The sequence below is a fragment of the Balearica regulorum genome, chromosome 3, assembly GCF_011004875.1.
Source record: "Balearica regulorum gibbericeps isolate bBalReg1 chromosome 3, bBalReg1.pri, whole genome shotgun sequence".
Classification (NCBI taxonomy): domain Eukaryota; kingdom Metazoa; phylum Chordata; class Aves; order Gruiformes; family Gruidae; genus Balearica; species Balearica regulorum.
This window is the reverse complement of record NC_046186.1, coordinates 57,454,428-57,471,418: the sequence shown is the minus strand read 5'-3', so window position 1 is coordinate 57,471,418 and position 16,991 is coordinate 57,454,428. Positions and strand designations below refer to the sequence as shown.

Below are 16,991 nucleotides of genomic sequence, written 5' to 3'. Positions count from 1 at the left end.
AGGAAAAGGAAACTTGGCACAGGGAGATACCTAATATTGGCACCGTATCAACAACATAACTGCACTCCAGTCTCAGCAAATGCGGGTTTTGCAGATTTCAGTTTGCAAATTGTCACAGCAGATGGTTGAAACCTGCCCCCATACACATCCCATGCCTGAAATGGCATTGCCTACGTTTACACACCCTGAGAAAAGAGATTTGGATTTCCAAAGAACTGAGTAACTTCCATTCCCACATAGTGAGTTGCCTGTTAAAGGTATAGGACACTTCAAAAACCAAAGTATCTGGCCACTATTACATAGCAAATAAACTTTTATTTAGATGTGGATTTATTGCTCCCCTGAAATTCAGTGAAGTCCCACAGGCTCCCTGTCACCATGTCAGTGCTTGAGCAAAAGGATGAGCAGATTCTTTAAATCACAGGCTAAAGTCAGTATCAGCATAAATTGCACAGAGACTTCATCTCCATGTTGCTTCCCGATTGATACAATCTGTGTATGAGGAGTAATCCAAATATTGGATCGCACATATTTGGCAGGTCTTGCACCCCTCTTCACAGACAATGGTTTTGTCATAACTCACAATGAAGTTACTGTAATACTGCTCAAACAGTGTGCTGTGTGGCACAGACAACTGCTTGGCCATTTCATATAGGCTTTCTGGCTTCAAGTCTTCAATACCGTAAGCTTTAGTCAGAATGTATTCTAATTTCCAGTTTGATTCATTTTTCTTGTTGGCATCTCTGAGGTCCAAGTAAAACTGCCAAAGATCCTACAGTTAAAAAAAAAAAGAAAGAAAAAATAGGCACGGCTGTATTGCTTTCTTCCCTGCTTCATTAAGTTTCCAGAGTGATATATTGATTAGGAAGCTGTCACTCCTCATTACTCACAACTGACTAGAAGGTCACGTCCCACCCCAAGAGCTGGGCTTACACCCAAAGCTGGTCCTTGCAGTGTGGTAATGGTGGGGGGATGGTGAGGAGAAGAAAAAGAAGCCACAAAAAGCAGCATTGGCAGTGTTATAGGTCTTTCCTGTCCAAACTGTAAACCGAACTCCACTATGCTCATGTCTGCTTTAGGAGTGGGGCAACAGGGTGAGAACCAGAAGTTTCTTTTCTGTGGGCACCACTCGAGGGGCAGAATGGACAGCAAAAAGAACGGCCCAGGGAAAATTTAAGGGAAAGGGATAGATGGAGATACAGGAGTTGAAATCTGCACAAGAAAGAGCGGCCTGTATTAGCACAGGTCTCCAGAGAGAAACTCCAGTTTCAGTCAAGCTGCAGGATGCACTATCACTGAACTCAGTGAGGTCAAGATTTTACCCTGAATTACAGAGAGAATACCAGAGTCATTCAGAGCCAAAATAATTACATAGGATTCACTTTATCTCCAAAAATCACATGAGACTACAGAAGTATTCTACTTTTTTCCCCTTTAAATTTATCTATAATTTCCTATAAAAAGTATAGGAAGGTGCATGACTACAAAAGACATTACATGGTTAAAAGTGCTTTTCTTCATCTGCTCTTCTATACCCTTTAGAAGCATTTCACGGACTGCATCCCAAAGCTCTGGCTATCACCAGCAAATGACATTGGTATGTAAACAAGCCCAGGATTTTTCACCACTGCAAAGCTCCCTGCAAATAGTTTTAGGATTCTGCCCAGAAAATTTCTGTCTGTCTTTGATTCTACATCATAAGAATATTCCACAGAGAACAGGAAGTACTGGGTAGTCCTGCAGGCACAGAAAGATTAAGTTCTCTTTCAGATTTCTTTTCCCTTGCTCAGGATGAAAAATAAGAGTAGGCACCAAATAACCATAACACTACAAGAGCTGACATCTTGCTGTAATTTTTAATGACACTATATTTAAAGTCTTAAACAGTGCTTTAAAATCTTTACTTACCAACAAGCTATAATCAAAAAGATCATATTGATACAATCTGACACCAGGGTTATTGGACTCCATTTGCCATACATTCTTCACTGGGGTTACAGCAGGTGCCACAAACAAGGAATTTACTGGCTTTTCTGCAGGAAGAGGGAAGGTGAAGAAAGAGTTTCCTTTCAATCACTTCTTTCTCAAACAAATGTTTTTGTAGAGAACCAGCACAGTAAGAACCAGAGTGACTCACTTAAGTACATCAGCATTTTTTTCCCTGGATTAGCTGTATCACTGTGAACTCCTTCTACACTTCCACTGCATAGACCAACATCTGTGTAAAATACCACAGTACACATTCCAGTGTGTACCAGTTAAGTCTGTCTACACTAGAGGCTTCCCACCAATTCAACTACCTGTGCATATAGGTCTTGCCTATATGTGAGGTCTCTGTATTTTGCATATTTCTACTGAAGAAATATTCAAAACTTTTATTGCCGTCTTCATGCTATATCTTACATGTTGTTTTATGTATTTATGATATTAGAAACATCAGGGTATCATCACCCGACCCTGACTTCACTCAGCTAGTATGTGAACACCATACAACAGCAACTGAAACATGAGGATACACATGGGTTTTAATAAGACAGAATATGCAGGTAAGTATATTGAGAGGTTCTCTGTGGAACAAAAAAGAAGCCCTAACTATTGCTTTCTCTGACAACAGCAAAATCACAAGGTCAGGCTCCACATACGAGCAGAAGCTTTGACAGCTTGGAAATCGGTAGATTCTTCTGGACAAAATAAAACTGAGCTCTGTATCTTAGTACACTGATGTTGGCTACAATACTATGTTTATCTTGAATTCTCTGGGATTTCGTCAAGAGGAAAATGGCATGAATAGAAGACAGTCTAAATCTGTGCAGATAAACACAAACTGCATTTAGCTACATGCAATTTCACTGCTTAAATTTTGTCAAAAGATGCAAAATTATTAAAATAAATTGGAAGCAGTTACTTGCACATGCAAACTGTAATGGCAAGGCACCAAGATCAGCCTGTCCTCAGTGAAATTTGTAGTAGAGGTGATGATTTCATGCACACATGGGACAAGGTACAAAAAAATGTAAGTATAAGACTGCCTTGAATAACATTTACAAAAAAATATATAAAAAGCCAGTTCTTTCACTGGGGCTGGATTTCTTTTTACTGCAGATTAATTCCATGATAACACCATGTAAAAAAGTAGATGATTTAGAATACTGTTACCCCAGTGAGCATTTTGGGCATTGCTTTTATGAGTTCATCTAAAACATAGATAAAGAGCCAATTAATATTTGGGTATTTTACATAAACCAAAGCAATGGACCTCTCACTGTTTTATGGTGCAGACACAAATATCCAACCAGTTACCGAGATCTTCTGTTAAAGACATTAGAGTGCTCCATATAGCCACGCCCATGCTTAAAACTAAGAGATTTCAAAGCAATAAACAGAATTTTCAAACCTGAGTGCTTTTCTTGAAGGGAAATTAGCTGATCTAAGAGATGCAACAGGCAGAGACTTTCTTTCCCCTGCCTCCTGCTTACCCTATCTTAATTAACTTTGAAGCAGCAGGGAACTCAGCAGAGAGGCACAGTAATGATGCAGGAAACACAAGAACATAGAGCATGTCTACTTGGCCTGAGAACATTCCCTTTGACACATTACACAATAGCAACTGGCTAGTATAATTTGCCCGTGTCACTGAGAGAGCGGAGAGGAAAGACTAGAAATTCTTGTCTAGGCATAAGCATTCATTTAAAAAAAAAAAATAGGAAGCTTGGGGAGTCTCTTCTGACTTCAAAAAAAAAAAAAAAAGACAGTCTGCCTTGCAAGGTTCTCTTTGGAAAAAAATGGGAGTGTGTGAGGCTTGAACTCTTGTAGATAAATAGCAGTATTTCCCAATTTCCTTTTTCAATTATTTATAACAGAGGCTGAATAGTAATAACATGCAAGAAAGTATTCATTTGCTTCAAATCAAGAAGAAAAAGATGAAGGATTCAACAAGCATCATTACCTTCTTCATCCAGGAGTACCATGATACTATCTCTATGCGTATGTCCAAAAAACTGCCCCGCAATAACACTACTGTATTTGCGAAAAATCTTTACCAGTCTCTCATTGTAATATTCCCTGATAGCTGTAGTATTCCTTGCATATGGTAAGTACCCTATTGGTACATGTCCTATTATATACGCCTAAGGATACAGAAAGGAAAATTAGCTCCTTCATTTGAAAATTATACTTTTAGCTGTAACATAGAAATGGTTACCACAATTTCATAATAATGCTATCTTAGAAATGGTATTCTGAAAGCTATAAATCACAACAGTTTTATTACACAAAATACAAAAAGAATGTTTAAATTCATAATAAGAAGAAATAAATAGATTTCTTGTGAATAGTGAATTTACTAAATTCTTGCCAAAAAAGTTCTGATAAATCTATGTGTGATTTTAGACGAAAGGAAATTTTCATCAATTATTTCAAATGAAAAAGTAAGTTACTAGGGCAAGAGTTATGATTTGGCATCTCAGGGGGATAGTAAGAGAAACTGATGTTAGAATGTTACAGAGCCTGCATGGTCAAAGGGTCACCAGAAACATGGAAGAACTGGTTACAACCCTTCTGTGTGAGGTTGAGACTTGATTCCAACTGCACACACCAACTAATATGCTGCAGAGTTTTATGAGGAAAGGAAATCTCTCCTTTATCCTGACCACAATATAATATTTTTAAAATTACAACACTGTAGCAAAATGTAAACGTGTTTCAAATCAAACACTTCTTCTGGTCAGATGATGACCCAATCCTTACACCAATCAAACACGAGCCACAACTTACGATCTCACTTCAAAACCTGAGTATTGTAAGACAATTTGTTATAACACTCAAATCATAGCAATTGCTGTAGCTTGGCTAAGTTTTGTGGTTGACAAACTCCTTCCAATTTCTACTTTTGATACTTGTAGTTACATAAAAATGTAAATGAAATATGCTAGCTTTTGTCTCAGGCCAAGAATGCACATTTTAAAATTAAAGGCTATCAGTAAAAAGAGTCAGAAACAAAAGTGAAAGTGTGAAGTATTCTCATCCTGGCTTCTACAGGATTTTACATAGTAGGAAAGAAAAGGTATTTTACTGTATGATTTGAGAAACTGCATTCAACTATTTTATTAATTGTTGTAGTATAATGTGCATATTCAAGGAAGAATTATTTTTAAAAATGAAATTTTGACTTTGCAGTATCTTTGGCAGCATTACCATTCTTCTAGAATCATGTTTATATTTTCATTGTCTATACTTTTTTTTTTATTTTCAAAGTTTAAACAAATAATGCTTATGGGTTCTGTCCACAGTCCCTACCTTTTCCTTCTTCTGTAAGGAGGTTTCTAGTATTCCCTCCAGCCAGGCAAACTGGTTGGCTGGGTCAGTGATATTAACAGTTACGCTGTTAGGGCTGTAATATAAATTTGTGTTCAGACTGATTATCCTGAGTGGTTGAGAGCTATCACTGGATTCAAACAGCTGTGTGTAGAAGCCACCTGTGAAAATAAGACCAACATCACCTGAAAAATGAAAAGCTCCAAAGCACAACTTTAGAATGAAAGTACAGCACTGACAAAATACCCAGCCTTACTCTTTCTAAGAAAATAGAATATGGCATGTCTATTCAAGCCATGCATCACCTTATCACAACAGAACATCTTAAGAATCTGATTTTAGCAACATTTTAGTAGAAGTTGACACTGAATTTTTTATGAATTCTTGCCTGTAATTGCCTTTGTGTTTATTTGACAGTTTTCAGATGCAACAATCCAACTGACACACAAGAAGTGCCCTGTAACATTTCTTCCACACTGAGAGATACAGTAATTGTTAAGAAGTCCACATTTCTTGAAATACTGCAAAGATACAGGTTCCTCCAGGAAGAATCATTTGAGTTCTTGTACGTTGAATGTCATTTAACTTCAGACTGGAACATGACAAAAAGTAAAGATCACATTTTTCAATCCAAGCTCCTGAACTCCTCCATGGCATACAGATCTTCTTCAGTGGGTGCATTTTCATAGTTCATGGACTTCAATGGAGCCATGGCAACAGAGCTATAACAATATACCTTAACTTAACGTCTGCCCCTTTGAGTTTTATTTTTCCTATTTGAGTTTCTACTTCCACCCTTACTGAGTTCCTTCTCCTTCAGGACACAAAAATACAAATTAAACTTCCAAATTCCTAATGCTTGAATGGATTGGAAATTGGGTTGAACTTTTCAGTCCTTTGCTAAAAAGAAAAGTTGTAATGAGGATATCAATATTGTCCCAGTTTAGTAAGCTGGACACAAATATGTGCTATCATAACTATGACATGTTCTATCATAACTTGAACAAATATGTGCCTATTCAATATACTCTGAAATACATATAAATAGTGTCAAAACAGAAGCAATATTTCATCAATTCTTTTACAACCAAATTTAATTCTTCTTGTGCATCATACACCTTTATCTAAAAAGTGTCATCTTATGAGGTCTTGAAGGCAGTAAGATGCACTGGTACAAAGCAAATAATACTGTAAATGTTACAAGAAGCAGTAATTATTGCATCAGAAGAGAATAAATATACCTTGAAGATAAGCATTGCTATTCAAAAAGACAAGAAACTACTTCCAGGAGAAGCATAACAGATAATCCATTGTGCTGATTCATCCTATGAGACTTAGCTAAACAAACTGGACAAATCTATAGAAACATTAGATCTCTAAGCCCTAGCTTTACAACGCATTACTGCCATGTTTTACCTTTTCTGAAGGTATTGATTGCTTCATCGGTTAGCCAAGGTTTCCAGAAATCTGCTACAGCATTATAAACTTCACTGGTAGTTACAGGAAGCTGATCCTGTGAGAGGGCAGAAGTCTTAGCATTCAGACACACAGACACAAAAAAAAAAAAAATCACTAAATTATCCCACCTGACCTCTTGCATAACATGTAAGTGTATCCAGTCATCATCAGGAGGAACTCAAGAAAGGAAAAAAAAAAACCCAAACTTCTGAACATCCAGTATTGCTGATCATGAACAAATGCCTGAACTTAGTCAGGACTGACCGCATGGCCTTGTTAATGCATTAATATACTAATGCCAGAAATATTTCAGGCCTTAGGAGCACAGCAGAGTGGAAAACCATATATTCTGCAAAATTCATAAATACATACACTGGAAATTCAAAGTCTAAAAAATAAAGTCTTGGAGGAGAAGCTTGAACATGAGCTTCTTTTATAGAAGATGAATTTTTCAAGCAACTTTGGGTTCATAGCAGCTCCCCAAAACTCCACTACAGCTCTCAGAAACATTCTGGTGACATTCAAAAATATTTCCTTTATATCCTGTAGTTCTAGTAACAAAGTAACATTCTAGTAACATTTAAAACATTTAAAAAAAAAAAAGTTTTGTCAATGTTTTCTCCCACTGGCTCCAATTAGGAATGTAGCACTCTTCAGTCTGAGCCAAGCAACGCCCAATGCCAGAGCCTGTTAAGAGCCATGCTCATATCTAACCCTGACAGAAAGATCCCAGCCTGTCCTTGCCTTTCCTAAAATATCTGCTTGGATTCTTGGTGCTGGAAGAAAAAAACAGAGGTTGAAAAATAGGAACAGTATTACAGTGCATGTTTTCTTAAACATAAAACGTGACCTTTCTAAGATCTTTGAAACTAAACCTACGTTATTAGAGGCTTAGGCACTAAGTCTCTGTCTAGGAGCAGTGCAATCAGAAGTCTGCTCAGACGTTTGTTGCTGCAGCGCACAGATACCAGTTATTAAGAAAGCTTTGAGCCATGCCAGTTCAGCCAGAGCTCACAGTCACTAACAGACATAGCAAAACCTGATCTCAGATAAGAGGCCATGTTACGGACTGAAGGTGGTTTGGACCCAGGCAAGTCAGTGCTCTGTGAACTTGTGGATTAGACAGCAGTTCGGGAATTTGTTTTAAGCAGGGGCAAGGACGTGAAACAAGTAAGACTATGCAAGAAGACCAAGGTCACAATATACGATCTGAAAGGTACCCCAATGCTGGATTAACCTGAGTAGTCTTTTTAATAGGGTCTGCAAGAAAAATCACCCAAGACCGTTAAATTGTTAAGACAGACGGGTCAGAACACAACAGAGAGCAATAAAATTCTTCAGTGCATGGTGAGCACACAGCTTTCACACTTACTCTGGAACAGCCTACAAGTGTGCGGCTTGTTCCACACCGCTTCCAGTCTACAGGACATTTGCCAAGCATGTCCATGTGAAAAACAGAAATGTCATCAACAGCAAAAAAAAAAAAAAAAAAAAATCCAACAACCTGAAATGATTCCATAGTAGAATTTCTGATCCCATGGTCTTTTTCTAACAGTACCAGAAAAGTATGTTAGTTCTGTGCATTGGTGAAGCCTGTCATTTCAAAGCAAAATATCACAGAAATACCCCTCTGTGGTTTTGTGCAGAGAGAACTACAACAGTTACTCCAATCAGCAGCCTGCTTCAAAATACTATTTGCTGTCTGTTTGCCCTTCGTGACCATCTTTTTTTCTATCTTCAGATTTAATTTCACAATCTTGTATTTGTTGGAAAAGTCACTACATTCTTTGTGTACAAGGTTATTATTGTATACACGTTTTTTTCTTCTATATCAAAGGAGACTGCTGAATGACAACTATTCTGTTAAGAGTTTTTAAAAAACAAAACAAAACGAAAACAAAACAGTGAGTGAGACTTCAGTTAAGGTGTTATTTATCAAAATACTTTACCAGTGTTTTCTGGTGAACCAACGTGGTCCCCTGTCAGGGCATATGACAAGCTGAAGCAATACTACCACAGTAAGAACACAAGAGACTGAAGTCCCATCTTAGTTTGTGCACTCACATTTCCAAGATATGTTTAGCTCTTATTTTGTCTCTCACATTTTCCTTTCCCCTCTCTGAGCACCTCTGTTACTCCCTGATTTGGGAATCACTAACTCCAGCAATGATACAGGCAATGATACAATCTCCTCTTACACCAAGATATACCCTGATAGGCCTCATGAACAACACAGAAAGCTGGAATAAAAGTCTTCGGGGGTGAGAAGGGGTGTTACTGGATGCCCATTAAGCATTTCAAACAAAATATTTTAGTTGACCTGCTCCACATCCCTTCCGATCCCCTCAGATCCAATGACAGAATTTGCTTCTCAGTCCTATGTGCTGCCAGACCAACCCACAATATGCTTTAAAGGACACATGAAGCAACTGTTTATTTTTGAGCTATGCCAAGAACAATATTCGCGGAACACTGGAAGTAAAAAAAAAAAAGCACTGTCATCAGCTGCAATGGCATACATATCCAGTAAATTATCAATGCAAATACTTCTAAGTGTCCAGTATGGAAAGAAAAAAAGGGAAGCAGCGCTGCAGAGAAGGACCTTCGAGTCTCTCCATGAGCCAGCCTTGTGCCCTCGTGGCCAAGAAGGCCAATGGAATCCTGGGGTGCATTAAGAAGAGTGTGACCAGCAGGTCAAGGGAGGTTCTCCTTCCCCTCTACTCTGCTCTGGTGAGGCCACACCTGGAGTCCTGTGTCCAGTTCTGGGCTCCCCAGTTCAAGAAAGACAGGGAACTACTGGAGAGAGCCCAGCGGAGGGCTACAAGGATGATGAGGGGACTGGAGCATCTCTCATATGAGGAAAGGCTGAGAGAGCTGGGTCTGTTTAGTCTGGAGAACAGAAGACTGAGAGGGGATCTGGTCAAAGCTTATAAATATCTAAAGGGTGGATGTCAAGAGGATGGGGACAGACTTTTTTTCAGTGCTGTCCAGTGACAGGACAAGGGGCAACGGGCACAAACTGGAACACAGGAAGTTCCATCTGAATCTGAAAAAAAACTTCTTCACTTTGAGGGTGACCGAGCACTGGAACAGGCTGCTCAGAGACGTTGTGGAGTCTCCTTCTCCAGAGATATACAAAACCCCCCCTGGATGCGATCCTGTGCAACCTGCTCTACATGATCCTGCTTTAGCAGGGGGGTTGGACTATGGGAACATTACAAAAATTCTGTATTACTGGGAGACAGATTTCCAGTAGGCCTTGAATCTTACCATGGGCTCACAGATCCATAAAGGATGTCATTTCTGTTAGATTAAGTTACTGTACACACATGCATGACTTACACAGCAAGAAAAAAAATAAATGTGTATCAACTATAATGAGACCTGGCGGTTCTAAGCCATGAGGAAGAATTAGCAGTAAATTTGCATGACCTCAGGCAATGTACAGATGTTACCTGGCATCAGCATTAGCTTGGTAACAACACAGAGAGAGATGTACTTTCTGTTCTTGATTGGAACTATTTATAATTTTAAATGCTAACTGGAGAACTGGAGAATACTGCTTCCAGAATAAAAGTTACACAAATTTAATTATTTATTTTTCACACCTGCTTTCTGAGGGGTTAGGAACACACTCAATATGATACATAAACAAACTTCTAGCTTGTTTTACCTGTGGCCAATAGTCATGATTGCCCAAGGCCGGGAAAACCTGAAGATCTGGAAAGAAATTACTAATTGTAGAAGTCATATTGCCAATGATGCTAATGACCAACTTTGTGGAGAGTTCTTTTACAGGAACATGGGGAGGGCTATCTCTGAAAAAGGAAAAGGCTTTATTAGCAAAGGTTTATTAGCCATATAAGGAAAGGCAAAAAATTCTGCAAACGTATCTACATTCGAGCATGTAATACTACTATAGACTCTTTAATTAAAATCATAGAATTGCCTGAAAGGCTCTCTGTAAAGGCTTTAAAAAAAAAAAACCACAAACAAGTAGACTAATGTTTATCCTATGATTCACATTTATCATAACTAAGATTTCTTAGAAATTAAATTCACTCAACTCCCATCATTTTGAGCTACTGTGCAGTTTGGGTTATATATCTTCCATCATCTGCACAACCTTATAAGTTTATTTTTCCTTTTAACAACATCCTTTCCTTTTAACAACATCCAGTTGAAATAGAAGGTAAGTGAAAAAAATTAATCACGTGTATTTATATATTCATATTTCTTAATACCCTTCCACCAGCAAAATTAAGTGACATAACATATATAACATTTTCAGCAAAAAAGAACCCGTCATTTGTAAATGAACTAGTTTTCACAAACACTCAAAGACACTAATCTCTTTGATAAATTATCTATTGAGGTATACCTTAAAAAATTATGTGATGGTAGAATGGAGAATTTTGATATGGCAGAAGGGTAAATTAATGCTAGCTTTTATGAATACCTAGAAAGTAAGAGGGCATGATACTATCTAGCGACTCATATGCCTCCATTTCACACTTATTTCTCCAGTCCCACTACTAAGGCACACAAAGCCTCACAGATCACACCTGTGTGAGAGACAGAGTATTATTATGCCCATTTTCTATTAAGGAAGATTGGCACAGATAAGGTAAATGTTTTACACAATGGGGGACTGCACACATCCAAAATACTGCAATAAGGGACAGTGAAACCACACTTTCTTTAGAAGCCCATGCAGCTATGAATGATAGAAATGAAGAGAGAGAGAGCATCTACAACACTGTTACCCTCCCCGCTCTAGCCCCTGATCTAGAATTCATACAGGCACCGAACCTGAATGGTAAGTTTATACACTTTAGAAAAAAAAAAAAAACAAAACAACCATAATCTATAGAATTCGTTGATTCTAGTTACCTCTTACAGAACCAAATAAAATATAGTTAAAGGGTATCTTCTAAAAAGGGATGCACTTTAGATTTAATGACCTTAGGACCTACAAAATCCAATACCTCCCATAATTCATTCCAGTCAGTTTTCCCCTGTGATCCTTCTTTTTGCTTTTTCCACTTTCCACCCTCCCCGCCCCATTTCTATTAACTTGCACTTATACAGTCATATGGTAAATATCCCAATAAACAGTCCAACAATATCCAGAAATGCTTACAGAGATTGAAATCTCTTCCTGATGCCTTATATTCTCAGTCTTCCACTTACTAGCCATTTGGATAACTAAAGGGACTATTGAAAAGTAGCGTTTGTGAGACAGTAAACTCTGATCTGTTTGTGCAAATACATACTTGTGAATTACTGTGCTATATGGTTACCCAGCTGTTAAAACCTTTAACTGCAGAGTGACTTGAACACTTACCCTGTCCAAATCATGAATGAAACCTGCTGTTCTGAATCCTTCATAAATGCAAATGCTGACAAAATAAGCTGATATGGAGAATCACATAAAAAGTCTCCAAAAGGGCCTGGGTTGGAGGCATTGGCTCCTTTAGAAGAAGAACAAACTTTGGTGCGATCAGGGGTAATGTGGTAAGTTGGATCTAAATGTAGGTCAGATACATGCCAGAACTGCCCTGTTTTCAGAAAACAAAGATTAAAGAAAATGCATTATTTGCATTTGAACTTGATATACATGGATAATGCCAAGTTTGCTCCAGTTTGTCTACTGCTATTCCTCTTTCAAGTTTTGAAAAGGAGAATAAATTTAACAAATTGTTGATCAGTCTGTCTGATAAGTATGGGAGAGTTCTGCATTGCTGACAGGAGTTCTTCACATAGTCTGCTTAGAAAAACTGAAAACAGAAGCAGAGGCACAGGTTAAAGCTAATTCATCAGAAAAAGAAAAGAAAAATGGAGGTTGGTAGGGACTGGAAAATCACGTCCTTTGCATTAATAGCAATCTGGAAATTGTAGAGTAGAGGAGGCGATAGAAGGACTTCTCCACTCCACCTGAAAAGAGAGGGAGTTGCATTTTAATTATTTTTCCAGACCTTCCCTGGCTGGAAGCTACTACAGAAGATCACCGTCTAGAAAGAAAGGTAAGAAACAGCATGCATGCAAAAATATCAAAGCTCTTCTCCTCCCCAGCAGCCAGTAGCAAAGAGACTGGGCTTCTCACCACCAAGCAGCGTGTCACCCTTACCTATTGACTACTTTCCAGGCTGACATGTTCTCAGCCACTCCAGCTCACCGCTGCACAAAAAAAGGAGCTAAGTATAGGAATGTGGTGAACAAGATGAATTAAGTTTGTATTAGACTACCATCCTTCAAGCTTACTGTAAAATAACAGTAATTTCTTTCTGCCAGTTTCAAAACACTTGGGAAAGGGAGAAGTGTATCTGGGGCAGGGGTTGTGAAACCAGGACAGATACAAATTGATTTTTCCCAAGGTCACATGCTCACTCCCTGTCAGAGCAGGCTCTACACAACTGGACCCCGTGGAGTTTTATTTCAGGAAGCAAAGACCAGCAGCGATCTTCAAAACTTTCAAAAGCGTGACTCCCAGCAACAGGAGACAGAGAAACGCCTGGACGCTGCTGTGTCTTTGGTCTGAGGCACTCATGAGTCACAGGGAACGGAGAACCTGTGGAAACCATTTCAGAGCACTCACCTGCGTACACTACGTACTGCGGATCACACCAGGCAAAGCACGCGTTTGCTGACACCACAGAAACCAAATTTAATGTTTGCATTGAGTGCCTCAGGACATAGAGCCAAAGGCCGGGCAGGGCTCACCTTACCTGCCACCGTCCGGAGTGCCAGCCCACCCTGGCTAACGAAATATAAAACCCCATTTAACACCACACACACACCTGAATAGAGATGTATTTACTTATCTAAAAGTCACATGAAGCTGAATAGTTGGGACAGGGAACACCACTGCAGCAGCCTATGTGCGGGCAACAGTGAGAAGGTGAAGGAAAGGAGGCGCAAGAGGGAAGCACGTACCCCGGGTCTGCCCCGCCGCCGGGCCCCCGCGCTGGCAGCACGGAGTGGCGGCGGCACCCCCCGGCCGGGCCTCCCTCAGCCGGGGAGGCACTACAGGCCGCAGCTGCCACCCGGGGCTGGGCTGCCCCCCACCCGCCGCCCCTGTCCTCCACGACCAGCCCCAGCCGGGCCCCTGCCCGCCGTCACCCTGCGCGGGGGCGGCCCCGCTCAGCCGCTGCCCCCCCCCGGTGGACTCACCCACAGTGGAGCGGGGCTGCGGGCCGGCTGGCGCCGCCTCCAGCGCGGAGCAGAGCAGCCCTAGGCCGAGGGCCAAGCGGGCGGCGCGTACCCCCCGCAGCTCCATGTTGGCCGTGCAGGGAGCGCCTTGCCCGTCGACGGCTGCTCATGTGACCGCCCCGGCGCGGAGGAAAGAGGTGAACCCGGGACGGCTTGTGCAAGCCCTCGCCCTTCGCTGCCTCCCCGGGACTGCCGGAAGCCGTTACCGTGCCCCGCCCGCACGACTGGGGACCAAAAGCCGCCCCAGGCCGAGGGACCATATTTGGTGCTGGGCGGTGGAGCCTGAGGGGGGTGGTGAGTGGTGTCCCCTCAGCCGGCCATGCCGGGGGTCGGGGTGACCTTCAGGTGGTGCAACCCCCGGTTCAGCACTGAGACGTGGAGGACCTGGTAGGAGCCTGCTTGGCCGCGGGCAGGGCTGAATTCACAGCGCCGGCAGATTTGAGGTGGCCTCGAAGGAAGGTGAGGCCGGCAGCGGGAGGACGGGCGTCCCTTCCCTGCTCGGCCAGTGGCGGGCCTGTCCCTTCGAGCCCTGTGCTCCCAGCAAGGGGTTACGGCTCTCCGAAGCTATTGAAGATCCTGACCCTCCCCGAGCCAGCCGCCGGTGCTACCGACTGGCAGAGCCGTGCCAGGGCCGCGCCGTGCCGGCAGCCCTGGGGCACAGCCTCACCCTGCCCGGAGCAGGCTGCCCTTGGACGCCGTACAGGAGTCTCAAGCATCTTTTGGAAGGAAGGTTTCTCACAGTATACGTGTAAAAATGGATCTGGCTTACTTAACACACTTGAAAATTTTAAAAAAAGCTGATGAAATACCCCATCAAGTACACCTTTAATACCGCTTAAGGAAAGTGCTGAGGTGTATTGTAAATACCAGTCTCCATTGCTAAGGCTTTATGGTAGCGGAGCTACTGTTTATTGCTGAAGTTAGAGTAGTTTCCGGCAAGGAAGAGTACTTGGTGTCAGTTTTAGGAGCAGACCAGAATAATGGTGTCATGGATCCCGTAGCTGCCCCCAAATGTCTCGCTGCTTGCTGTGCTGTTCTGTTCAGACCTGCTTTCCAGGGCTTTGCAGAGCTATTCTACCAGCAGCTGCAAGTCCCATGGGTTGGTATTTTCCTCACTCTTCCACTCTGAGCAGTGCCACAGGCACTTCTCAGGTATCACTTCTCCATTCTTGCCTCCCTTATTTAATTTGACAGTAATATTGATTTTTAGAATAGCAAAAGACTTCACCAATAAGCTTCGTGATGATTTCATGTGACTTATACAACATAGGTATGTAGGGAAAAGTAACCTTTGTTGAAAAGTGACTGTAATGTAAAATATTTACTGTTCGGGGTTTATTTGCAAACCAAGTCTTACAATCTCTCTCTGCATTCCTTTCCTCATATTTAATAAAAAATTTTTTTTTTTTATTCATGACCCCACAAATCACTTGTCATGAAGATGAATGCCAGTACTGGGGACCCAAGTCTCTTTTCCCCAGTGACAAAGGAAAAGCAGCTGCTCCCACCTTTCTGAGAAGGGGTGGCTGAGAAGGATGGCTGCATGGCAAACACACCTGCAGGCAAACAGGCAGCAATGGTGGGGAGACAGATGAAAGCTCTATTAGGTACTGAAGCTGAGGATTAAATGAGCTAATAAAACTGAAGGGCAGAAATGCTCTTTAAGCATAACTTGCACTATAGCAGCTGAAGCAGCCCAAACCAGAGACTGCAGCTCCCTGTACTACTGGAGCAGGTTTTCCTTTTCATGATCAGTATCTACCAAATAAAACTTATTTACAGTAGTTCATAATTAAGGACTCTTAATGTTCCCCACAAGAGAAAACAGACTTGGATGTTCCTTTCAGGTAGCTTCTTTGTGAAAAAGTGAAGTAACAAAACTAAATTTTGTATTTGCGTTGGTTAGGTGCCATAGTTGTGTCTCAACTTTTATCAAATGGATGAGATGAGCTACCCACATTATGCTAGCTATCCAGGGAAATGAGAAGCCACTTCCCATCATACCACACAGCAGATCTGAAGGATGGCACAGCACGGTATTAGGCCCAGGATGTTGGGCAGGATGCCCCTCCTGCACCTCCCTCTGCAGCCACACACCCCAGGGTACTGACCAGCTAAATGCCACAGCTCAGTTCTGCTGCTGTTCAAAAAGTTGTGGGTAGCTACAGCTCCATGTGCTCCACTGAGTCAGTGTGCCAGAAAATATGGACACTCCAAACAATCTCCATGCTGCCAGCAACCTGTTTCAACTGTCCTGACAATCTGAAGTATAAGGCAATTTTTCCTACCCTGGTCTTTTAGGGAATATTCTTCAGGAATAAGGTTTTAATTTCTCTCTTTTAAGCAGCATTTTATTTTAAATCACTCACAGTGCAAATTGTTATCGCCTGTACACATTAGCTATGCAACTACAGCTCAGGGAGGAGAATCTCAGAAGGTTTGTCTTGTACTGTTTTCCCTTTGTTTCCCTCCCACCCCTGTGGAGACCGATGAAAGATAAGCTTCATACTTTAGGTTCCCCCAGTCCTGCACTTTATTATGTTGGTCCTTTCCTCCCATTCTGTGAAATGCTTCACTCTTTGCACTTTGATGTGCTTCAATCATCTTCTGTATATTAGCAAAAAAACCCCACCAAAACAATTTAAAACTCTCATAATTATTAAAACCAAAATTGCAGGATACCCCAACATCAAAGGCTGTCTATTGACTTAGCATGTGCTGGATAACAAGTTCCCAGTGATGAGAGGAGCTGAAACGAGCTTGAGCCTCTCACTTCTCCACCTACATATATAAAGACAGGGGCTTTAGACTTCTCCAGCAAAAAGAAGCCGCTGAAGTAGAGTGAAGGAAACTTTTCCCTTCCCATATACTGTCACTCATCACAGAGAGGCTACTGCAGCATTGTGTACCACGTGCTTTTCTGCTGTTTAACTCGGAAAAAAGGAACTTTCAACAACTCCCTCCAGAACACTGAAATATTAGCTGATTAAATGCAAAAGGAGCACAGG

General features: G+C 41.3%; 1 protein-coding gene across 2 annotated transcripts; it reads right to left on the bottom strand.

Annotated features, from left to right (window-relative positions):
- Nucleotides 1-295: 295 nt before the first annotated feature.
- Nucleotides 296-14,191, bottom strand: SMPDL3A (sphingomyelin phosphodiesterase acid like 3A). Of its 2 annotated transcripts, none has more exons than XM_075748001.1 (8): nt 13,945-14,191; nt 12,119-12,708; nt 10,445-10,589; nt 6,730-6,826; nt 5,296-5,474; nt 3,947-4,127; nt 1,909-2,033; nt 296-772 (listed from the first exon to the last, which is right to left on the bottom strand). In XM_075748001.1, exons 2-8 carry the CDS (start codon nt 12,160-12,162, stop codon nt 461-463), a joined length of 1,083 nt encoding a protein of 360 aa, XP_075604116.1. In that variant the 5' UTR covers nt 12,163-12,708; nt 13,945-14,191; the 3' UTR covers nt 296-460. The 2 variants fall into 2 exon arrangements, with proteins under 2 accessions (XP_075604116.1, XP_075604115.1); XM_075748000.1 differs by having other exon boundaries at nt 12,119-12,332; nt 13,945-14,188.
- Nucleotides 14,192-16,991: the final 2,800 nt, after the last annotated feature.

Bases quoted from the DNA above. Each gene is read 5' to 3' on its own strand.
- SMPDL3A (XM_075748000.1), bottom strand. From the start codon at position 14,050: ATGGAGCTGCGGGGGGTACGCGCCGCCCGCTTGGCCCTCGGCCTAGGG. The intron at 6,827-10,444 runs GTAAAACAAGCT...GCCCTCTCACAG, and splicing joins ATCATGACTATTGGCCACAG to GATCAGCTTCCTGTAACTAC. The intron at 773-1,908 runs GTAAGTAAAGAT...TTTTAACTGTAG, and splicing joins TTTTTGATTATAGCTTGTTG to GATCTTTGGCAGTTTTACTT.